The sequence below is a fragment of the Anas acuta genome, chromosome 1 (assembly GCF_963932015.1).
Source record: "Anas acuta chromosome 1, bAnaAcu1.1, whole genome shotgun sequence".
NCBI lineage: Eukaryota > Metazoa > Chordata > Aves > Anseriformes > Anatidae > Anas > Anas acuta.
In genome coordinates this window covers 109681095-109706342 of record NC_088979.1, presented here as the reverse complement: position 1 = coordinate 109706342, position 25248 = coordinate 109681095, and the positions used below count along the sequence as shown (strand labels likewise).

Genomic DNA, 25248 nt, shown 5'->3' with positions numbered 1-25248 from the left:
CCAGACAGGCTCTCTATACTACACCATTTATGGTTCTAGAACCCATTATTCTGTTGGAAAACAGTACTACATTCTGCATACTCCAGTTCCCATAATTTTGGTTAATTTCCTATGCACTGCTTGTTTTAATGCCTTTTTATCAGGACTATTTTAGATTCTAGAATAATGATACCATTAATCTTAACAGATCATAGTGTTTAGTCCTTCATTCTCCTTTGACACTATATTTGATATTTCTTTCTCATTCACATGGTGTTAATGTTGGTGCAAGAGATTTGTTAAAATACTAGCTACTAGACAGAATGTAAGCACCATTTTCTTTTTCCAAATTTCTTAGATGGAGAACCTCCAATTTTCCTTAATTAAATTCCAACTCCTGCTTTCACTTGAGTTGCATCCAGCTCCTGTGACCTTTTCATCAACACTCTCACCTTTACCAGTAAGTAATATACAGTATTACTTACTCTCGTTATTACTTAACTGCCATTCCACCCTTGCTTCAATAAGATTAAATAATTAAAAGACCTTTATTCTATCTGTTTTAATACTCTTTGAAAAGTTTAACCAAAGTTAAGTTTTAGTAGTTTTCACTTAGCCCTTAATTTTTCAATTTCATATTTTTGTAATGAGTAGTTTTCCCATCCCTCATCTCCATCTCCTGTACACATAACTTTTTCTTAATACTATTTTTGATGCAGCAGTTCGTTGAAATTTGCTGTCTTCAAAATCATTACGTGTTTGAAGTATAAAATTCATTTTTCAAATTTTATACTAAAAATAAACACAATGTTGATGATGTTTAAAAAAACTGTTTTCTGTGATAGAGTGATAGCTAGCACTTTATTATAATAAAAAACACTATCAAGAATAAACAGACAAAACATTTGTTAATGCTCTGTTCCCTTTGGGAAAACAGTGTATCCTAAAAATAGTAAACAAAAATGATGACAAAACTAAACACAGAATTAGTTAAAAGCATTACAACCAAAGTATTTTTTTCAAAGCTTGCTAAATTTGGACTTTAAATAGAAATACAGTCTGATAAGACTGCTCTAACAGAACTGTCACAATATTTCAAGTTCACTATAGGCAAAGCGTTCATGCTGTGAAAACACGCAGATCACCATTTGAACTTTCCAAAATGCTATGGACAAAATTGTCCATATTTGTTTTACATTTAAAGCCACAGCATTTAAGAGTGGCTATAAACATGTTTTTGTTTTTAAGTAAGAAAAGCTAGTGAGCATTTTTATTTACTATCTTTATGATATTTTTTAAAACATGGGTAAAGAAATAGAATTAAGAAGAGATGAAATAAGGATTGTGGTTGTTTTGGTAGGTACTGAGATGTTCTAATGATAGGCATCCATACAAAACTAAGTAAGTCACGCCAGTTAGACTGTATGGGTTTCTTTATTATCTAAAATCACTGTAATATCTTAGCAGTCCACAAATTCGATATTTTAAATATATGAATGAACTTCGTGAATGCACCAACACTCCTCAGTCACAGAAATAATAACTCCATTGTTTTACAACTCAGGAACTGTGCCACAGAAACACTTACTTGCTGAATACTATATAAGAAGAATGGTAAAGCAGAGAATCAAAACTTGATCGATAATTTCTGGACCACCTTTCCATCACCGTACTACCTTGCTTTAATCAGATTAGTGAATGCTAAAATGATCCTCAGTTTTGATGGCAACAGATAAGTCTTTTTAATGCTAATATAGTGGGAAACCTATAGCAAGATATCATAAACTCTTGCATAAATTCCACATTAAAGTAGGACTGTCTTTTATATTCTATATGTGCTAAAGACTCCAGCCATTTCAAATTGCATATGTACCTACTGGAAAACATACATATATAATATGGAAAAAATATTTGTATCTATGCTAGATCAGTGTCAATGAAATATAGTTGTCATTAACAAGTCAAAAGCAAAATTAACGTCCTACCACTCATCAGTGAAGTCCAGTTTTATTGTGCTCGTAGTTGTTCCTTCTGTACTGTAGTGCAAACTTAAAACTGGTTCACCTGTTCCCGTTCGTGGCTTGTCGCTTTCTGTAAATATGGGGTTGATAAAGTTTGGATGAGCAACAGCAATGTACATAACGACGTTATATTTCTGAAATTTCATTTAATTATCTTATAAAACGTCAAATATGGTAGTAACATGTACAACATCTATTTAAGATTGGTTACGGCCCAAGCAAAAAGTTAAGAAGTTTCATAGTAAACAAACCAAATTTATACTTTGCAATGCTTTAAAAATAGCCTAAAATTATTTGTATTTACAAGAGCGAACAAAGAAAATGCTGCCCTTCAACATGCATGTAAATAAAATTGTCAGCTAGGTACATGTACACACAATACGATCCTTTAGGAGCAGATCTCTTCTCTGTCAAGTATCTTAATATGAACATAAAGTGCTTTAGAAGTGATGTTCAATCCTTTCTGCCTCATGTAAATGCACACGAAGAAAGATGATGATCTATATTATATCACATTACAATAACTCGAAGCAGAAGTGGAGTACTTGCAAAACAAAATATTCACGACATCCAAAGGCAAAAGAAGTCAATCACATTGAAAACCATTGCAACTCTGGCAAACTTAAGCTGAATATATAGTTTTAAGGACTGTTCAGTGGGCACCTTCAAAAAAAGAACTGCTAAATAACATCAACCTTGAATAAAATCCATAGTCACACTACCTACATGCATGGTCCAATATCCATTAATGCTTAAGCTGGCCCTAGTCAACAGCATAAAGTTAATGTAAAGTCCCATCAGACAAAGCCTCATGTCAGAGGTGCCAATCTCTCAAAATTCAGATGATAGAAGTTTGTTTAGTATTAGGCACCACTCAAATGACCTGAAACTAATCTACATAGTTTCTCTTTGCACAAACACTGAGCTTTTTATTTCAGGACTGTTTGGACAAAAGAGTATCAAGTTTTCTTTGTTTAATAGAGTACAGAAATTTGACTAAAAGTATACTTGCAGTACTGGCAGCAGACTGGCACTTAAAAAGTAAAAACTTCAGATCATCTTTGGATAAACAAGAACTAAATGCTAACACTGAAGAAGCACAAGTATACAAATTCCCCAAGCAGAACAGCAATGGCTACAACATTGCCACAGGATATTTATTTTAAAAAGAAAAACAAAACAAAAACAATTACATTGTAGGAACCATGAAACAGCACGCAAGAATTTAACCTAACCATTAATGCTCATTTGTGAACTGCTGACAAGAGAGAAATCCACTCAAAGTGTCAGAGGGGTAATCAGTGCTCTGAAGAACTTTAAATATGTATTTCTATTGTATTTCTATTCTGAAGAGAATCTTCTATGTGAAAGGGGCATTGATATTTGGGCATCCCTTCCTAAACAAGTACCAATACTGATTGTTCCAGGATACTGCATATGTTATCAGTAGCTGGACACTATTAGAGTAAAAGATAACATAGTTGAGGGACTGTTTATCTTCTTTGTCACAGGTGGAGACAAGACATATCTTTAAACCAGGAACTCAGATAATTAGAAGACAGACAATTTACCACCTTGAATAGTCCAAGACAGCCATCGAACAAGGATAATGCTATAACCTGATGCTACTATGCAACATTTGCTTCATCGCAAAACTAGTTAATATTACCAAAAAGTAACTGAACATCATTAAACTGTAATGAATCCAACCGAATGCTTGTCTTGTGTTATAAGATGATATGATCTGAGCTTTATAGAACTCATAAGAGTGCTTTCCTGTCTTAATATCCTGTCTTCAAAAAAATAAAGCAAAATGCTGAAAGACTGTCTTCTGACTTACTATGGAAGCAATGCCTGTATTTATTCAGACCCAAAATATTGGAATCTTTGCTTATATGCTTACAGAAATAACTAACTGAGAAATGACTTTTATAAATTCCTGGAGAAAGATAGCTCTTAAACCATACTGTGTAATCATTTTTTCTTGTACCTACAAAAATGAGCTATGTTTTGGATTGGGTCAGTTTCTTCTTTAATCTGTCTTTAGGAAATGAAATTGACACTAATAGGAACACAAAACTTTAAAAGATCAGACAAGAATCTGATAATAAACTGCAGAGAATTAGTTGTGTAGTTCAACTAATTTATACTAAGCTCACTGCTAATGGAAAGCTGAGTGGGTGCCTATGTGGAAAAGGCTAATTAGCTTTGCCTAGTACAAAACTGAACAACCTTTTAGAAGAGCCACATAAAAATCCAGAAGTTGTGAACTCTGTTTTCAAGCACAGAGTGACTGCCAAAGACAGAATAGATCAGAGGAAAGCAATGTTCTCTTTTAAAACCTTAATCTCATCAGACCAGATCTATTTCACATCCAGAGCCTAACAGGAAAAGGAAGAAGAAAAGTTGCATAGCTTCTGTGATTTAGGGGACAGCTATTCCTAAAACTATTAATCTACTTACAAACCCCAGTAAAGTAAAAACTGGTCCAACAGAAAGCTATAGCATGTCAACACCTTACTAAGCTGTATTTCATATTCCTCAAAAATACCTTGAAACTTCACTTTGATTTTACAGCCAAATACATTATATTTTAAAGATACTATCAACAACTTAGACTTATTTCATATTCAGTCCTGTCACAGAAGACATACTTTGTAACATAAGAAGGTACTTTGTAACGTCAACTTTGTAACTTACAACTGAAGACCAAATTTCATTCATAACCTTATGACAAATAAAAGACAGAAGCTGAAGGCAATGCCCCATGCTTTTTTCTCTTAGAAATTGAACCTGTGCAAATGTAACTTCACAAAGATTTGGATTCTTACCTATGAACTTGTAAGAGTTCATAAAGACAGGTTTCCAGACTGTATTATCTAGTTAAACTAACATAAGGAACTTCAAGCTAGTTTCCCACATCTCAAGTGCTGGCCACTTCACTGATATATTAATAAACACATGTGAAGAAGACAGATGACTTTTCATTAAAAACTTTCAAAATATTTCCCATCCAGCACTAATCATGATCTCCTCATACGATAATCAGCTTTGTACATTCTGAAGGCATACAATTTCTTTTTCTGGTTGATTCCCCTTCTAATTACACTTCGTGCTGTTTTACAAAGAAGCAGTACAGAACATGCTGTGCCATGCAAGAGGCACAGTTCCAAAATTCTTCAGCTTATACCTGCAGAGCGCACTTTAGACCTGGAAAGCTCTGTAGGCATACCAATGCCCAAGAAATTTGTCTGTCTGAGGCAGAGCCAATCAGCTGGGACACAACACATGCTGACATCTTCCAGGACTTAAGGTACAAAGAAATGAAGAATTAACTGTGCTGTAGTTGACACACCTGCTTGTTCAGAGCCAGCTCACATACCTGTCAAGTGGCACTGAACAATCTGACACGGACATCACACTGTTGTGTTGACATCCCATAAAACCTAAAATTAATGTGCAAATACCTAGAAATATCAGTGCTCAATATGGCTTCTGTGTATGTAGGAAGAAGCATTAATATAGTATGGCATGCATATACTCATTTGTACTTCAAAGTTACCAAGCTAGAGCTCTGTCTTCAGGTTTCCTCTACTCATATCAATTCAGGAAGTTCCTAGAAGACATAATACTGCCTTTGCACTGGAACAGCTCTTATAGTCACCCTTCATTATTACAATCACAGTCAAACTAAACCTCCAGCTTTGATCATTACAATCCATTTGAAACCTATTTTGTATGAATGGGAAGGACTTAGAGCTTCTGCTGGAATGTCAGAAAAAAATGGCATTATAAATATATTTTTGTAGTAAGTATCAGAAGACCTCTAAACCCAAATACGGTTATAAAACATATATGCCAACAACAGACTGGTCCAACAGAACACCAGCTAATTCAGTACCAAATTAAGAAAAAAAGCAGACCTGGGAACTGATTTCTGGGACCAAAACTACTACCTTTATTTTTGTTGTCATATGGGTTTAATTCTCAATGACAACAAACAAACCATTTTATCAATAACCGTTTTTCCATTTTTTTTTCTGTTGTAAGAACTCCAATAAGCATGTAGATTACGTACGTTAACTCCAGCTTATTCTACTACCATCAAATAATGCTTTATTCTGAGTTCATAAAAGAGAGCAGAACTTGGCCACTCATAATGAAAAAGTTTTCCAGCTAAACCTGAATAGTGGTGTTGACTATTGAACCATGAATAGTTAGTAAATGTACTTAGATTTAAGGCTATTTCATCACAAAATGTAGTCCCACAATGTGAATTTATTATGTCAATAAAAAGCACAGCTTGATTTTTTCCCCAGTGTTCTGGCATCCTAAAATTGACCATATCTCAACAGTTGCCAAACAGAGTATCTTTCAGAAATGGGATTTCAAAACAGCATTCTAGTTTACAATATGAAACAAGAGGAGACAGCCAGCTCTTTTCTGATATTTGAGATACTAAAGCTCTACTGAGGCTTTCATATGGGAGTAAACATAATGTAGAGTGTATGGAAATCTATTTTTAAGTTACCCTCTATCATTTATTAATTATTCAGGCATAAATATTCACCAAAGATGATGTTGGTTCAGCTGGAAAAGGGTGTCCTTTGGTCTAGTTCACTGCTCACAAGTTAAAGACTGATGAATAACAGGCCTAGGGAAAACTCACGAGCTTGCTTTTTACCACCAGACAGTGAGAAATCTACAGAGAAACAGTAGTACTTGTCTAGCAGAAAGGGTACAGGACAAAGGATCACAAAGGTAAGTTGCATGTGAGTGCTATAGATGCTCTTGAGTTACTCAAACAGTGCAAATACAACAATGATGCATATATCTCTTGCATAATATAAACTACTTTAGCATTATATGATTACAAGTTACTTCAATGTTGACAGTTGCACTCTGATCCAAGAAGAACCATTCAGAAAAAGACTGCTTAAAGAATTAGTTTTGCTTTACATTAAAAAAAAAATCTTAATGCCTGTAGATTGCATACGACATTTATTGTACCTACATCAAATGCATTAAGAATTGAGCATAGGATGGCTTTTGAAAATGATTAACCTTACGCTGATACTGGTATTGAGAATTAAATAATGAGTTTCCAGCAGATCTGCTTACAGAATGCTACTTTATGCAGATGAACAGCATTTTGGACTGTTTATCATCATGAAAGGCAATTTTAAAAAAAGAAGCATTGCAATCAACTATGGCTGGGTATAGCGCATTTCCTGTCACGCACCCTGTTGCTCATCAAGTGACATGGATCCAAGCTGTTTGTTAACCACAGAAGAAGGAGAATCTGAAACAAAAATGAGATTTCAACTTAAAACATAAGCAGCAGAGAACTGCACAGCAATGTCACGATCACATGTTAGTTTAAAATAAAAAATAAAAAGCAGCAACATAAGGAAGCTTTGGGTTTGTTTTATGAGCAGCCAGCCATACTGCATTTTCTAGGCATGACAGAAGCAAAGCCACTTGTTTCAAATCACTACGTATTGCTTTAGGTAATCACTGAACAACAGACTGAAGCTTGCTGACATTGATATTGAAAATGTTTGTCCGTTACCAAGGCTTTTGCCATGTTGTTCAAATTTCTAAAAAGTCACAAAGAATAGCGAAGAATTATGACTTCAAAGCCTTTACCGGCTTTCAAATGTATTAAATGACACTAGTACTTCAAACCATGTGCTAAATGTAACTTTCAGAGTATTTACACTTCAACATAAAATACTCGTGGCATACCAGTATCTTCAATATTTATACCTAGGAATATAAAATGTAAAATATGAGAGGATTTGCAGATATAACAGCATATAAACTGTTTTTGTAACATTAAAGCACCAAAAAAATAGATCCCACTCAGATGACAGTTCAATTCAATAGCATTCTTAGATGCTATACCTCTGTAGCATCTGATGATTGAAAGTGTTTTAATGAGTTTAACACGGTACCATGTCAACCAGTCCTATAAAAATTCTCACCTAATCACAGAAAAAAAAAAAAAAAAAAGAGAAAAAAAGCAGCAGTTAAATGCATTTTCCCACTGGATACTACCAGTTAATAACCATCACCAGCACTGCATTCATTGTGCAAACAAATAAACAAATGACAGATGCTAACTTCAGCATCGTCTGTGAAGTGTATTTTCCTTGTCATCTCTGAAGTCTCGATCTTACTTCCATATTGCTGTAAAATGGGACGATGTACATAAATTAGTGCAGTATTTCAAACGTAATATTGGCTAGGCTGCCATATCTGGGTTCCATTTGTTGAATTCTGTTATAAACAAATTCATGCTAAGCTAAATGGCTTTAATATTGTGTATTATAAATACAGCCATACTGTACAAAAAAAATCACAGCATGCTGAAATAATTTTAATGTTACTTTAAATTCTATATAGGGAAAGCTATGAAATAATATATCCTCTCCTACAGGAGGCTCACTTTGAGGTTTGGGCCAGAATCAACAGCATGACCCATTTTGTAGAATAGACATATGCTAAATATGCTAATAGACACTGCTAAATTAACAAAGCTAATTTAAAGATACATCCTCAAATGACACTTCATTCCCAGCTACTGGTTCAAGAATCACAGCTTGCTTCCTCATTACACTAATACCTAGCACTGCATGGGAGGGGAGAAGCAGTGAAGACTAAGGGAGTCTGAGGCAAGTTCCATGTATTTTGGAGGCTGGCTTGTTTTGGTAGCTGGGCTCATACACTACTTGCATAATTAGGAAATAGAAATTGGCCTTCATTTGTCTTCATCTTTGTTCAGCCCTACCCACGCCCTGCACCAAAGAAGCCTAAGCCAGACCACAGAATTTGGCCTCCGGATTTAGATGGGGCTTAGCTCTTAGATATGAGACCTGTAACATTAATACATTTCACTTTCCAAAAGTGAAGTGCACTTTAAATGTAATTTCTAATTTAAAAGGGAAGTGTTTATAGGAGAGCATTTTCAATGGAGTAGTAGCCCACTTTTTAGAATGTAAACATGAGGAAAAAAGCTGGTGTAAGGATGCACCGTGCCATACGATGATCTGCTTTTATTTCAGCTGACTCAAAACAGGAATTGGTATGCATCTCCCAAGGGCGGACTGGGTTGAATCATATTCACAGCTATGAGCCCACGGCTGGGATTAACTTCTAGTGAAGTGCTAAAGGCAAAGGAAGTCTTGTATAGCAATCTGAGAAGACTAAATCACAGAAGACAGTGATTCTCAGTTGAGCCCTGTTCTTACAGTCCAATTCTTTCCACATGCTTTTATGTCCTGTTTAAGAGGCACATCATGCCTATCATTTTAGTTGGCTGGAAACGCTAGTCTCATCAGCTCTTTAATTCAGGCTAACACAAATAGAACAAATATGACTAAATAAACATAGTTTAATTATAAGCATAAGAAATTACATTTACTACCCTTACCAGTACTTCCAAATCTTATTGACTTCTAGTTATGAGACAGTAAGTACACAGAAGGTATGTTTTGCCATGTGTATCATTCATTCACTCAGTAAAAATGAAACGATATGGGCTTACGTGTCTCACACTTCACTATTATTTTGTTATCTTCTTACAATTTTAGTGGAATTAATCCACTAAATTGGACATTAATCCAAGAAATTAAACGCTTGTTTTAGTAATTATTCATAATTGCTTTGTGCAATGACTAAGCTGTTACATATTTTGAACCTAAAATAGATGCATTTTGATACATCAGCATTTAAAAATCTAAGATTCTAGTAATAAGAATTGCATTTTTATTACTCAGATTATGTATGATACATGCACATTACACACAGCTACAGAAATATGTCCTGTACACATTGACTTGTAATACGAATTCTGTTTCTTTTACTTCAAGATCAGCTGGTTCATATTTCTGTAACTTCTCGTATTATCTTTCATTCACTTGAAGTTCTCAACAAGAGAAACAAAGATCTCTTCAACGCCTTGCTTCAGTTTATTACCCATTACTACTTAACAGTGATATATACATGGCATATCAGCATGTGGCAGAGGAGCAGTAACTACAGGTTATAAAGACTTAATTCTTTGTCGTTTGCATATAGCACGTACATGGTTGTTTAAATTCTGTGTAGTATGTAAATGCTATGATATGTCACAAAAATGAATGGCAAGTCTAGACTTTACTGGAGAAAACATAAAATAAAAAATTTATCGTAGTTCCCTCTTAAATAAAGTGGCTACCAAAAAAGTCCACGTCTGTTCAACAGCTGAGAAAAGGCTTGAAGACAAAACAGACCTGATTCACATAGCATAATCAGCTTCTGAAACCCTGACAAGTTTACACAATACTTCATGTGAAGTATCCACTGAAACATAGTCTCTGCCATCTGAGGATAAAGTATATTCTTCTCCAGCATCAAATCAGCCTACTGTGAATCATTACTTGAGTTAACTCATCTTTGTATCCAACAGCATCATAAGCTTTTGAACATACTTCTCACACTCCTCTAAATAGTATACTCTACTACTCCTCTCAATAGTGAGGGCTGACTATTACAGAAAGTTTACAAATCTTCATGTAACCGCTACAAGTCCTTAGGCTAGGAGGAAACTGAATAACTGCCATACAGTCTAATAGTATGGCAACCTTTTCTATTAAGCCAGTAAGAGCTTTCAGCACTTGACATTTTCTACTGTTAATTTCTTACATGACTGAAGTGTTTTTCTCCCTGTGTCTATGGCTATGATAACCGAGCTGCTGTAATTGCAGAGACAAAGACTGAGAATGAAATACAGGGCAAAAGAAATGACCTTAGTCTTACACTGACTTCCCAAGAACATAGCAAGTATAAATTATACCAAGGTAGAGACTGAGAATTTGCAGCCCTGGGCCAAACAAAACCTATGACTTCATTTCATATGGTGGCAGATGCACTTTAGGGTGTAATTTCTGTTTGAAAATTTACAACTAGGAAAAAGATGGTGAAGGGTCTGGAGGGCAAGATGTATGAGGAGCAGCTGAGGTCACTTAGTCTGTTCAGCTCAGAGCAGAGGAGGCTGGGGGGACGTCTCCTGGAGGCCTGCAGCTTCCTCACAAGGGGAGTGGATGGGCAGGAGCTGAGCTCTGCTCTCTGGGGACAGCAACAGGACCCGAGGGAACGGCATGGAGCTGCATCAGGGGAGGCTCAAGATGGATGTCAGGAAAAGATTCTTCACCCAGAGTGTGGTCGGGCACTAGGACAGGCTCCCCAGGGCAGTGGTCATGGCACCGAACCTGATGGAGTTCACGAAGGGCTTGGACAATTCTCTCAGACATAGGGTTTGATTTTTGGGTGGTCCTGTGTGGAGCCAGAGATTGGACTCAGTGATCCTTGTGGCTCCCTTCCAACTTAGGATATTCAGTAATTCTGTGAAATCTACCTTTCAAGGCAATCATTTAATAAAATGGTTAAGTCTGCAAATTCACTGTCACATGAAGAATGACATAAATATGCGAGTACCAGTTTCATCTAAGTCTGCGTATGTGCTCTTCTGCTCCTCAGTGATACTAAACAAGACAATCAGATCTTCCCATTAATTACCCTAGCATTCAAAGGACATTGCAAATCAACTCCAAGAGGCAGAGGTACGATCCAAACTAACTACAACACATCTCTGACTCCTCTACTCAAAACAATCACTTAACTTAAAGCTTCAAGTTTGTGTCAGAAGGGATTCTGCAGCATGCAGACCCACAAGCAACACACCAGAAGGAAGGATTACTGTGCATCCTTTAAGGAGCATAAAGAAAGAGACGGGCAAGACAGTATCAAGTGATATTCAGACCAGTGCATACTTCAGACAGGCAGTAAAATATCCAGACTTAATTCCAGCTGAACACTCTACAGATACGGTTATAACCTAACTTTTTTTTTCCACTTTAATTTCAATTTTATAATGGGAAACTATTTATTTAAAGTCAATCCAAAATGAAAATTGGAGATCAAGATCCACTGACTGCAGAGGTTTTGCCTCTATCAGTACATATATTTGAGTTAATAAATTCTGATGTCCAGTTTACTAAAATAAGATTGGTAGGTTTCTCATTTCAGATTCAATTATTATTATATTAGCTTTTCCTGCCAGGAAACTGATGCTACCTACAAAAATACTGCCAATGTCAGTTTTCTTGTTCTCTTCCTGCAAGTAAACAGGCACCTATACTCAACATGACAGCCCTCCAGGATTAATGTTTTTCAAACAATCTGAAAACTCTGTAAAACTTCCTGCTGTAGGAAATAATTCAAAGTTCAGTAACTACATAGTGTAACTAGAACACTAGCCACTGTTATATCAAATTGTTCTGCAAGATTCCAGATAAATGAATTTATTAAACCATAGCAAGCCAAACCGTGAATGTATGTCAGTCCTTACAAGCAGTTTAGCCTTACCCCAACTACCACAAAATTTATCCACAAAAAAAAAGCTGCTAGATTTGTTGCCCTTACATTTACTTTAACACTGAATATACTGATTTTTCACACTTACAGCATGTACCCTGTTCATTTCTACATAGTGCCACGACAAAGGTTGCTTCAAGTTTATGTCTTAGGTTTAATTCTTTATTGATAAACATGCTTCTATTCCAACTTAAAACTTTCTCAAATTTATTATAAAAATCTCCAAAGCTTTCTTATAATCATTTTTAATCTAAGACAAGAATGACGAAAGGAAAAGTCATATTTTAAAAGACAAAGCATATTTGGGGACTTAGGCTTACTACAAATACTTTCCACTACATTTACTGTACAAACATAGTATTTAAGAGTGTCAAAGTTCTGTTTTACTGAATTGTTACCTTGATTTAGAACACATGCTAAATCAAAGCCATCTTAAATGTTACTACCAGATACAGTTAACTGCAATTCAGTAACAAGTGTGTAAATAGATTGCCCTTTTCAGGACACAGCAATTTCTTGGTTAGCTGATCTAACAAACATTGCACATACTTGATCGTGTGCACCCAGGAAACTTTCTCCATATATTATCATTGAACTATATAATCCAAACATGTTAGATAAATTAAATCTGTTATTATTATTTTTTTCCTAACCATGTGATGATAAACACCACCACATGCAAAGTAAGACGAGCAGCAAATGCATTAGCTGTCTTGTTCTGGAAGTGAAGCATCTTAGCAAACAATAGCAGCACAAACTATAACTACATTAGCTGCTTAAGAAACCTTGACAAATGACAACCTGATGCCTGAGGGTCCTGTGAGGAGCCCTTAGAGGATGACTGATCAGAGGAGGACTGTGGTGCTGAACCCTCAGCTAGCTCTCGCTGTCTCTGTTGTTCCTTCTTAAGCCTCAGCCGCTGTAGACCCCTACGGATTATAGCTAACTCGGGTCCCATTAACTCTGACAAATGGAAGAAGAAAAAAAAAAAAGTATGTAAAAGAAAGAAGCATCAAACATACAATATACAGAAGCGGGGGTGGAACAGGGGACTGACTAAAGAGAAAAGCAACAGATACTAAGTGTAATTAAAGTGATAAAAACTTTACAGATCAGTCTACTGACATCTAGAAATAATAAAATGAAATATTTTAATTGCTCTTCTCTTCTTAAATGCACAACTTGTAGGATTTTAAAGTTCAGAAAGTTCAAAATTCATGTCATACAATGCACCCCTCCCCTTCTATAACACTTAAAACATTTACCAAATAATTATGAGGAAAACAAGACAAGATAGAAAGAAAATGAAAAAGAAAAGATCCTGACTGATACAAAACAAAGCAAATGACAGAAGTATGCATTCTCACAACAAATCAGAGCATTTGTAGTGGAAAATTATGCAGCTGTGGTATACAGGTAGATTTTCAAAATCAATGTGATGGCTTTCTGATGTGGAAAAAAAAAATACAATTTTGGTCAAAACAAACCTGTGAAAAAAATAAAGTGTAGATTATGGAAAGAGGTGACAGAACAGCATCTAATGAAAAAAAAAAACAGAAACATTTTACCATGAACTCATGTTTATCTCAGACATTCCCAATGGGTGAGGATTCAAAGTTTGGAAGCACTGTTAAGTGGTCCACCAGATAAATCAATTTATTGGATCATAAAGATTTCTTAGTATTATTCTCTTAACAGACTATTCTTGCAGATCTATCTTTAGGTACTTCAATGCGTTCGTTATTTTGTCTTTATTCATTTCTAAGTTACAGCATTTTGGCATGGACCAGTCTACTGTCTGATTATCAGTATTTATTTATTTATTTTACAAACTACAATAAAACAGGTGTCTAAGTAATTTTTCATTCTTTCTGTGGTCTTTGCAGATTTCCTCTACTTACACAAGTGCTGTTCAGCAAGTGCTTCTGTTTATACGATACAGACTGTCTCGTTATTAGGAATAGCTGAAGCACAACATTGATCTGAACCACTGCTAACTACTCTCACCTATAATAAAGGAGGGTCAAGAAGCTAATTCAGACTCATATATTCACATCAAGTACTCTAGTTAGTTTTGCTACGAAGTGTTAGCCCAGATTTATCCTGAAAGCATTTTTATCAAGGACACCCTGGAGTACTTTGTAGACATGAGGAAATCTGCAAAGAAAAATATCCTCACTATGAAATCTTCAAGTACTAAAGAGCATTACGTTGGCGTATCACCTTTCAACCAAGCAAAAACTAAGCTTTACACATATACTGTAACCCTCGTTCACTCAATGAAGCAAGCAAATTTAAAATTTTGTTTCACAAAAAGAAACAAACACAAAGCTATAATCTGATCATTCAGTAATTTAGTAGCAGGCACTGGTTAATACCTGCTCGCCTTAAGCTTTAATGTCTTTGCCATAATACCACTTCTGGAAAATACAACCTGCCAGTTTATGGTTGATGACGTATAACAAGAAGGAAAAAGATAATTCCTAAGAGGAATATGGTATGAAAGAAATTTGCTATGAATAATTCATGTGATGTGAATGTTTACGGAAATTAAAAAAAAAAGGGTAGAAAATGCTTTTATGGAAGTATCAATGGTGTCTCAAATTGCAGTTTTCACTACTTGCTGCTGATTCATCTCCACTCACTCCAGAGACAGTTACAATTTAAATCTTAATAAGAAGTACAATTCAAAATGTAAAGATATAACTGCTATCTGGAATAAGTTTAATTGCAGCATCTTTTAACACATTTCAGAATCTCTAAGCAAATGTTTATTTTGCCAGCAAATGGAGCAAGGAAAGAGAAACTGAAAGGAAAACAAAACAAAGTAACAACAAGAAACAGCAGCTATTGCCCCTTTCCCATTCAAAATTTATAAGCAAATCTACCTTATATCAGGAAGACATTAAATTACTTTTTACCTTCATGACAAGCATGAAAGTCTCCAGCATTCACACCATCTCATCATAGAAAGAAAATTATTCAAATGTACTGACAATAGCAAACCACTGACATGTGCCTCAACGATCTTGTTGATTATTTGCAACTTATTCAAATGCTTCAACTCTATTCCTCTAGAATATACATTCTTGTAAAGAGACTTTTCCCAACAAGTTCCAGCACAGATTGGAGCTCTGACTATTTTTTGAATACGTATTTCTTTCAACAACAATCAGTACCACCACATTAAGAGATGAAGTAATGCACATGCAGAAGCTCAAATGCTCATCACATGGTATATTTTCTGGAAGACCACACTAACAATATATTTGAATTATATGTGTAAAGGTATTGCTATTTCAGAGGCTTACTATCAGCATCTCTATTCAGTACAGAAATCTGTAGAAATGAGTTAAGAAAAGCTGTTTGTAAGCCTGTTCTATGGTATGCCACAGTTGTAAAAAAGTCATTATCCTAGAACATATTCTTCGTTTGCTAACACTTTGCTATGACATTCAAGCTTGTATTTGTCACCACTTAAAGAAAAATGATGGCTGAAAGCCTCTCACTTCTTCCATTTTGCAAACTATTTCTCTGGTCATCCATCTTTTACAACACACCTCTATCTGGTCTTCTTACTCAACCCCACTATACTTTAACTAATATGCCTGTCATCACTTTCCCTGTCCCGTCACCCCCAAAAGCAGCAGGTTTCATTCACATCTAAATGCAGCTACACAAGCTCAGGGAAATCCTGTTCTTGATACAGAGTTCAGTGTTTTTATATTCATAAACTGGAGGCTGCAAGAAAAGAAACTCTCATGACTGAGCACCATCATCTATATAAGTACACAAACATTGCAGAAGAAAAATCTATATTCAAGCCTACCCATTCAGAACTCCACTACTGCTACTCTGCTCAAGAACTCCCCCTCTCTCTGAATTTGCCCATGTTGCCCAAAGAAGACTTCTACAACATAAGTGTTTTTTTTTAAAAGCAGTGCAAAATGCTTACTCTGGCATGTTTAATTTAATTTAAGTTAAGGACTCCTGCAGGAGTCCTATAGACTATTTGAAAATGATATTTGATCCTAACTAAAATCTGCATATGGTGATAAGGAATACCAGACATAGAGACTTTTTTGTTTTTTTTTTTGAAGCAGCAGCAGCCCATCTGACACCCTGTGTAGGTGTAGTCAAAGAACCTATCAAACATTATACTAGATTAAATAAACTAGAAAGTTTCCATTGTCTGTCAACAACACATAACAACCACCACTACCACTACCCCTTCTAAATCTGAATACAAGGAGAATCTTGAGTCTAAAGTAACATTGGGAAAGAGGAAATGCTCTTACAAAAGAGCTGAATTGAGCAGTAACAATTTCAGCTGCATGCTAGCACAATAAACTTTTACTTAGAAATTCAGACATCCTGAGACAAAGAAGAAAATACATGATAAAGGTGGCATGCATTCTTTAAAAGGCAGGATAGAAAATGCGTAATTCCAGAAATGTTATTTAGTGCATTATCGTTATGCAGTCCACAGATTTTCAGTGATGTACCTTGAAGCAACTACTTTTAATGTGGGACATACTCAGTGCTGGTCAATGCTCCAGAATATACCAACTACTTCAAAAAAAAAGAAAAAAAGAAAAAACGAAGAAGAAGGAGGAGGAGAAACACAACTAAACGGAGCAAAATGAACCCTTGGTAATGGTGTGTGTGGTCTTTGGTGGCTATTCCTCTGTTCCAACAATAGAGGCTGCTGAACTGGGTTACAATGAATTAGAGCAGACTCCTACTTTTTTGTGTTTTGTGAAAAGCTTGATATTGCAGCAAACTGACACAAACAGTAATAAACAACATAGGTAACTAAAAGCCTCTGCTACTAAACATGTTTTCTAGCATTCACTTATAGAAATAGTATCTGGACTGTTTGTATTGTTATGCTTCTCCTCACTGTTTATTTTCTTTAAAGAAGAAGTATCAGTATAACTGCAAGGTTTGAAAGAATGACTCATTTAATGAATTTTAATTTATGTCTTTAGCTTCCCCATCTTTCAAATACCATATACCCAGTAATTTCTCAACTGTCTCAGATTTTGGCTGCAGCAGCCACAGTACACTGAAAGGCAAACTTTTTTCTGTGAAATTCCACACTCTGCTATACTCACTCCACTACATCTATTTAGGGCCTGAAGATACTTTCAGTCATCTTTTCTAATTACAACAACTTGGCATGTTTGTTTTTTTATTTCCCCAACCGAATTGGTATAAGATAAGAGGTGAATTTACACCAAAAAAGTGTGATTTTAAATTATTCAGATTTGAGCCTCTAGGTGTTCACAACAGCCTTTCTCCCACAGTTGTGAAGTCTAAAGTTGTAAAGTGAGTTGAAACTCACTTTAAAAAAGTAAAAATAAAATAAAATAAAATAAATCTTATGCAACTCTAATGGCTGTGGCATTTTTTCCTGCATGGAGATGCAAAAAGGCAAGTCAAAGCATAAGGTGCTTTTTTACTTCTGTTCAGATATGTTTCTGACATTGACAGTAAAATATCTTTTCTTTCCCCACCCTCTTACCCCACCAGAAGAACATAAGTCTGTATTTAAAACAGATGAGTTTCTTCAATATTGACAAACTTAAAAAGTAGTATGTAGTAAAAATTATCAACCAATAATGGAATTTCGTGCAAAATGAGTCCTGTCTATCCAGATACTTTTGAGAAGAAACCAGTAACATTGCTGATATGACTATTACCTCTGATTAATAACAGATTTTGCTGTTCATTGCACTGAGACTGCTACAGCCAAATCACAGTTGCAGAAAGCACGACGTTAATTATACTTCAGGAAGACAACAATGAGATAAGGAAAAAATAAAGCTTTTCTTTTATATATATTTCTATTTCGAAGGACAATAATACTTATCCCTTTCTTCAGACAAATGAAAACAGTTGAGTTTGACTACAGCTTCAGCTTAAAGAAATAGTAACTTTGTAACTATGAAATACCTAGTCTCACTAAAGATGTGCATTTGGAAAAAAACAACAGATTTAGATCAATTTCTCCAAATACCCTAAAATAAAATTCTTTCTTATTGGAAGGGTTTTTCATAAACAGTGACAAGATGAATTACTTCTCACCAGACTGATGGAGCACAGGTTGAGCTGAGGCCCCCAAAGAAGGCCTTTGTTCATTATCAGGAGAAGACAATAATGAAGTTGAAGGGGGACTTCCTGTTGAAGATGATGTTGAAGGAGCTTGGGCTGACATTGTAGAAGATGAAGATGATTGAAGTTGTTCAGAACCATCTACTTCCATTGCAGTTTCTGATTCTGTACTATGTGGCATATTACTAGTAGCAGGAGCATCCGCCCGATTAGTCCCACCTTTGTTTAGAAAAAAAAAAAAAAGCAAACAACAAAGGCTCAAAGGTAAACTTACTCTGTCTCTAAAGACCCTTTGCACTATCATTCACATGGCATCCAGACGTACTCATTTCTCCAGAATATACTAAAAATTTAGTTTATACCTCAGAAAGACTGATATTCAAGGCCTTTACATTCAGCATAATTATACTTCCTACTGTAATTATTATTCTTGAAAAAAAGGGAAATCACCTCTGGACCGTGATCTTCCTCGTCCCCGATTGCTTTGTGCAACTTCACTAGCTTCTTCAAACCATCTTGACAGCATGTCTGACATCCTCTGCATTAGAGAGACATTAGGACTTTGCTCCCCTGTAAAAACAGTAATGCTGAAGTTTGACAAAAGCATTCTACTCTTCCATTCATTCCTCCCCCCATTACCTCTTCCATTGAAAAAGAAAACATACTACATACTATATAATTATATAACTAGCAATCCTCTGAACCAATGGCATTAAAATCAAAACAAAACAAACAAAAAAAACACCTTCTAAATCTTTTTAATTTAAACAGTAAGCAGTGAAATTCTGGATATTTGTTTGCCATAGGAAATACTATGGACAGGTTCAAGAAGGAACTACAGAAATTCACAGGCAATAGAACCATTAGGAGAGCCTAAAGGAACAGACAGGAAATATACCCTCTGAAGTTTCTATTCCAGTAACTGCAAACAGTGGCAGAGCAGCAAAGGCAACAGACTATAGTAAGAGGACAGGCTTGCAATCTCTCCCCAGATGGCATCACCTATTGTCAGTGTTGGATACAGAACCGTAGTTTAAATGGACCATTGGTCTGTCCCAGCTGGACACATCTATTCCAGTTTTGGGAATCAAGAAGATGAGTAAAGGGAAATGATAGGCAGAAAAACAGAGGAAAATTTAAGGGAATTACTAGTATCCCCACAACCTTTCTGAGCTAAACAGAAACACATTATTAGACATAACAGTGGTAAAGCCCTGCTTCAGTATCTCATTTTTTGGCACTAAAGCATAACTTCTGAAATGTTTCACCTTCTGAAACCTCAAGTAGTTGTGTAATATATTTACATATATATATTATGTTATATTATACATTACAAACATGAAAATATGAGCATAAAAATGTTGTCACTACACATACATATAGGTGTTTTATAAAAAAGTGAAAGAAAAAATGTTAGAAACTTATTGCTTTGAATTCCAGTCCCCTACAGTGCATTTCATTTGCAACTTTGATTGCAGATGCAGCTTAACTACAAAAAGGGAAATATGCATTTGTTTTACCTCAAAACCAACAACAATGAAGCAAGCTCCCCTTGATTTACAGCAACTTAACAGAAGCAACATAATTTTTCTGGAGAGAAGATTTTCAATTTAGACAATTTTAAAAATCACTACAGAACAGCAGTTCTCTTAAGTTTTAAGTAAACACTCTTAAGACCTGGCCGATTCTTAAAACACGTGGACAGTTCTTATCTGAAGCGTTTCTGTATTTCAGGAATACTTAATAAAAACTGGAAAAACAAACAACAAAAAAAAGAGCAACAAAAAAAGAGAAGACAAAGGCGACTCCCAGCAGCAAACACATTACCATCTCTCTCCCGTTCACTCTCAGGCCTTGCTCTTGGTCCAGTATCTGACCAATCTCCTCTTAGCCTCAAACGTTTAACAGGAGGTTGCCGTAACTAGTAAAATAAATAAATAAATAAATAAATAAAAAGGTATTATCTAGTTACTCATATTGAACAGTACAGAATTCTGAGTTTAAAAATAAATGCCATATCTCCATTTTCTGAAGTTACGTAAATTTGTCTGTCACACACAAAAAATCAGCCCTATGCTCAGATCTGTTATGAAAAAGCACAACACTATGTATATACTGGCAATAGTTTTAGCTATACAGAATTTCAGCAGTCTAAATCAACTCTTAGAAGTATTGTAGCTTCTATTTTACTCAGTATTACCTTTACTGTATTAATTGCGACATTCCATACCAAACAACAAATTCAGTCTGAATTCTACAGAAATATTCACCATACAGAAATTCATACAGAAATTTTTATCAACAGAAACTTACATTTCTTTTCCACCCTGTAATTTATGTATTTTTTGGTAACAGGGTTGTTTTGTACTTCTTGCTGAAAAAACAAGTACTATATGCATGGTGCTACTTTTGCTAACTTGAAAAGAAACAGCTTTGTACATTCAAGAAGGCAGTTCAGAGTTTGAAATTAACAGCACTGGCTGGATATGCATGGCTTATACAAACAAAACCAAATAAAAACAACAGTATTGAACTGTTGTGCTGTCAATTTGGGATTAAATATAAAACCACTGCGGTGAAAGCATATTAAAGTATTAACTTTCAGGAGCCTGCAGATTCAGAAGAAAGCTTTACATTCCTCCTACTATGTAGAACTTAAAACCAGGCTAAAATAAAAATAGAAATTAAGTAAAATCATCTGGAAGGAAAAGAATACAGGACATACTCTGTGCCTAAAGATGAAAAAAATACATAAAATCTGCTAGCAGGTGGTCACAATCTTCTCTCTCTGTACAAGGCAAGCAATCACTTCTCTACTGAATTACTTCACATCAGATTGCCATTACATAGGAGAAAGGGAAAAATGCAGAACCACTTATTTGTGACATCATTTTTTTTGTGTTTTTCTTTGCTTCTTCTGTCTCAATCAGGTAACAGTCTAACTCAGCTGGACATTCTCCCTCGGTCCTATGAATCTACACCCAGTTACGTTCAACAGTATTTGTAATAGTAATAGGTGACTGTTGCTCATTAAATGTAGCACTGTATTTACTAACAGGCCACAGACTTAATATGAAGCTAACAACAGCACGTGCTGCTGGCTCACCAGGCTTTGTATGGACTTTACTTGCTTGGAGCTTTCTTGCAGCTCATTTAGCTGCAACAGCAATTATCTAGTGACTGGTTGATTATTACCTAATTTGCTGTAGTTTTCCTTAGAGTTGCATAAATGCATGGTGTGTAACCTGTTATTAACAGCTTTGACATATACAGGAGGCTGCCAGCTGCTTAAAATGCATAAGAAGAATCAACAGTACCCATGGGTAATGAGCATAAGTGCAGCATTAAGAAGTACAGGCATGGAATGAGGGCAAAAAGATCTTGCAGGTGTGGACACGTGGTAGGACACCAGAGGCACCTTCTCAGCAGCTCATCAATGGTTCTTTAATGTACTGTAAATGTTGTGCCACGATGAAAACAGTTCCAGGGGGTAACAAGAAGTACAGAAAAGCAAAAAAGCCATGCCACGTTCGCAGACTAATAACTGTCATCCCAGTGAAGACAGCAGGATGCTGACTTACTGTGAACTCCCTTGAGGTTCCTGTTTCAGACTGAAGATAAAGACCCCCTGGGACCCTGAGGAGCTTGTGAAAGGGTGAACATAATGCCAGAAAAATTGAATGGATGGTTGCGGTTGTGTGCAGGGGGAGAGAATTATATAATTTAACTGCAGGTAAAGAAATTTGTTTTAAATTGATTAGAAAATTTAGGCTGGAAGGGTCAGCATCACTGTAACTGAACTGATAATAAATAACTGCTTGCGGTTGGTTTACACTGCTGAATCTTAATTCAGCTTTATAGCAGTGGATCACCTCATTGGTCTACACATTTCGTCTCCCCTCATTTCTGCCATTAAATGACAACTTTTACTAAAGAAAGTTTATACTCGATTTCAAGGAATATACTTTTGGTGATGTGGAAAACAGAGAATACACCTAAAAAGTGACTTGCCACAACTGCTGGTCTTATATCCTGATGTCAAATAGATGCCTTCTCATCTTTAGAATAGGAAAACCAGACAAGAAAAAATATTTTATCACTCTGATTTCCTAAGTTAACCACTCTCAAAATAAAAGTCACATGTATGTAAACAGCTTCTCAAGACAGAATAGGGAAATGGAAGAATAAATGTGTACCTCTGCCTACAGTGCCTGATGCCTCACACAGGTTAAGTGAACATGTGTGCAGACTAACACAGTACTTTGCCGCATGTACTTATTTGTAAATTCTGCAACTCATTAAGTTGCTAAATTGAAAGCATCCTGAAGACCAGCACAAAACGCAAGACTTTCCTCTAAGCAAAAGCTCATTGTAGCTAGAATTGCAATTTGCTCGTAACTGTTTGAAATAGTGTGTGTCTACAGTAAATAAGTATTAAGAAAAGTCCATTGTCAATAGGTGCTGTGAATTCACAATGTACTAAAGAGCGGGAAACAAATAACTGAAAACTGCATGCCCATATAATCGTAGGCAATACCAGATACAGAGTACACAGATTTTGTCACACCATGTAATTGGCACATTTCAATCTGTGAATAGACTTTTGTGACCTCAGCCTACTACTGAAAAGAGGGGAAAAAAGGTTCCTTTTCCATTTCATACATATGGCAAATGCTGCATTCTGCTTTTAATTATGATTCTCTTTCTGCTTTAGTTCACAAGTCTTCACCCTATTGTTGTTGTTTTTTCATAAGTATGTTCAGAAAACTGCACTGCACAATTTCATTGTTATTTCAAAAGATATTCTCCCTTAAAATTTACTGATATATATCAAGTGTGCTTTAAGGCATTTTGGCTAAATTTTCAAAATCTTGAATTTTATATAGTTCTGTTGTTTTATATGATGGAATTACAGGTATACTATAACTGAGACCCTCTTTGTCCATGGGGATTAAGAAAGTCAAAGTGCTCCATGACAAAAACCTTATAATGGAACTCTTCTTTCAGCAACTTTTAGTGTTTAAACTTCCACTGAAAGCCTCTATGAGTTAGGAACAGCAAAATTTCCTTTAAAATTCCCCTGACCTACTACATTAGTAGGATTATGGTTGGACTTAATGATCTTTGAGGTCTTTTCTAACCTACACGATTCTATAGTAAGAAACTCTAAATTATCACAGAAATAAAGCTAGGAAGTGATCTGTGGTTCGCATTTCAACACAGGTACTCCAGACTCTAATCAACCCTGAGAAGATGCAACAATTTTCTAAGAAAGCAAAACAGTTCCAGAATCCATTTGCAAAAAAAAAGCACCAGACAGTCAGCATCCACAAGATAGCTTAGTCCCATCTTGTGTGTCTAGACCTAGTTACAGAAAGATTAAAGCTAACTGTGAATCTCTGCAGTACTCACTTATTTGTAGAAGACATGAAACTGGGAAGAATACAGAGATAACAATTTTACGTGCTTCCTGCTGCAAACAGCAGGTATTGCTATGGTCAGCCTATTTTATGCAAGACACTGAACAGTCAGGGTACCGACTTCTGTTCATATCAGCCTCGGCTGGACTTCCAGTATAAGGGAAACAGAGTCTGTTACTTGCTAATCATTGGCACAACCAAGACCTGCTTCTTCATTGCTCTCTTATCAAAATTTACTGGACCAAAAAACACCACCACCACCACCACCACACACACACACACACCTCCCCAGCCCAAACCTATCTGAGTAGATATTCTACAAGTATTTTTAAAACAACGCTTGACAATGAAATGATGGCTTATGATTCATTTCAAGACAAATAAAACCAATAGGTGTGCCCCAATGTGGTGGTGGTGAGACAAAACATGAGAATAGGTCATCTTAATCACTTGCCTCTTCTCGCCTCTCCTCAGCAGAAGGAACTTTAAGTTCTCGTGCTGTGTCATCCTTGGGATCAAACAAGTAGATGTAATCTGAGGAATAACTAACAAGGATCTCTTGGCCATCTTCACTATAACATAGAGAAGTTACTCTGCAGGATTTGTTATTGAGATGAGGAGGAACAAAACGTGCCACCATTCCAACAGTGCCCCTACCAGCATAATTCCCTGTGGGAGAGAAAGAGAGAGTATACTTACTATTGCAAACTTTCAACCAGCAGTTTCTATATGCTCCTTAGTTAACATCCAAAGAAAGATGACCAGAGAAAATCTAAGCAATCTGTAGCTTTTGCATTAATTTGGTTCTGAATACTAACATATCAGATCTTTCCAGTATATTTTATTTTTTGTTTACACACTCTATATGTAAATTATAGAGAAAGATGAAAATTTATACACACAAGTATATTCATATAATCACCCATCACATGATGGTGTGTGGATACTATCTGTAAAGTTTAACACAAATGGAAATTTTGAAATGTATGAAAACATATTTACACAGCAATAATGCAACTAATGCAACACCACACAAATCAGGAATTCATTCTACAGAACTTTGAATATTTAAGGACATCTGTCTCCTCTTTACTACCCCAAATGATTTAAAAATTAACAGTTTTTCCTTGAGACATAACACTTATCCCTTTAAGACTGCAGAACTACATGATACATCAGACTTGCACGATAACTCACCTCCATTCTATGCACTAAAACAATCTTCAATTCTAGAATTAGAAACTTGCAAGCAGATTAAAATTACCTATAAGACAACTAACAGAGAAAAACAA

At 35.7% G+C, this 25248-nt stretch overlaps 1 protein-coding gene across 7 annotated transcripts in view; it reads right to left on the bottom strand.

Annotated features, from left to right (window-relative positions):
• Positions 1 to 25248, bottom strand: part of DCAF6 (DDB1 and CUL4 associated factor 6) — an 81534-nt gene that overhangs the window by 26731 nt on the left and 29555 nt on the right. For 3 of the 7 annotated variants that reach the window (XM_068692430.1, XM_068692439.1, XM_068692448.1), the window contains exons 7-13: positions 24411 to 24625; positions 20364 to 20457; positions 18987 to 19106; positions 18510 to 18755; positions 13221 to 13382; positions 7243 to 7302; positions 1965 to 2070 (exon numbers count right to left, since the gene is read on the bottom strand). In XM_068692430.1, the coding sequence (XP_068548531.1) occupies positions 1965 to 2070; positions 7243 to 7302; positions 13221 to 13382; positions 18510 to 18755; positions 18987 to 19106; positions 20364 to 20457; positions 24411 to 24625 (1003 nt within the window). The remainder of the gene's footprint in view (positions 1 to 1964; positions 2071 to 7242; positions 7303 to 13220; positions 13383 to 18509; positions 18756 to 18986; positions 19107 to 20363; positions 20458 to 24410; positions 24626 to 25248) is intronic. The other 4 variants (XM_068692464.1, XM_068692483.1, XM_068692458.1 and 1 more) reach the window with 3 other exon arrangements.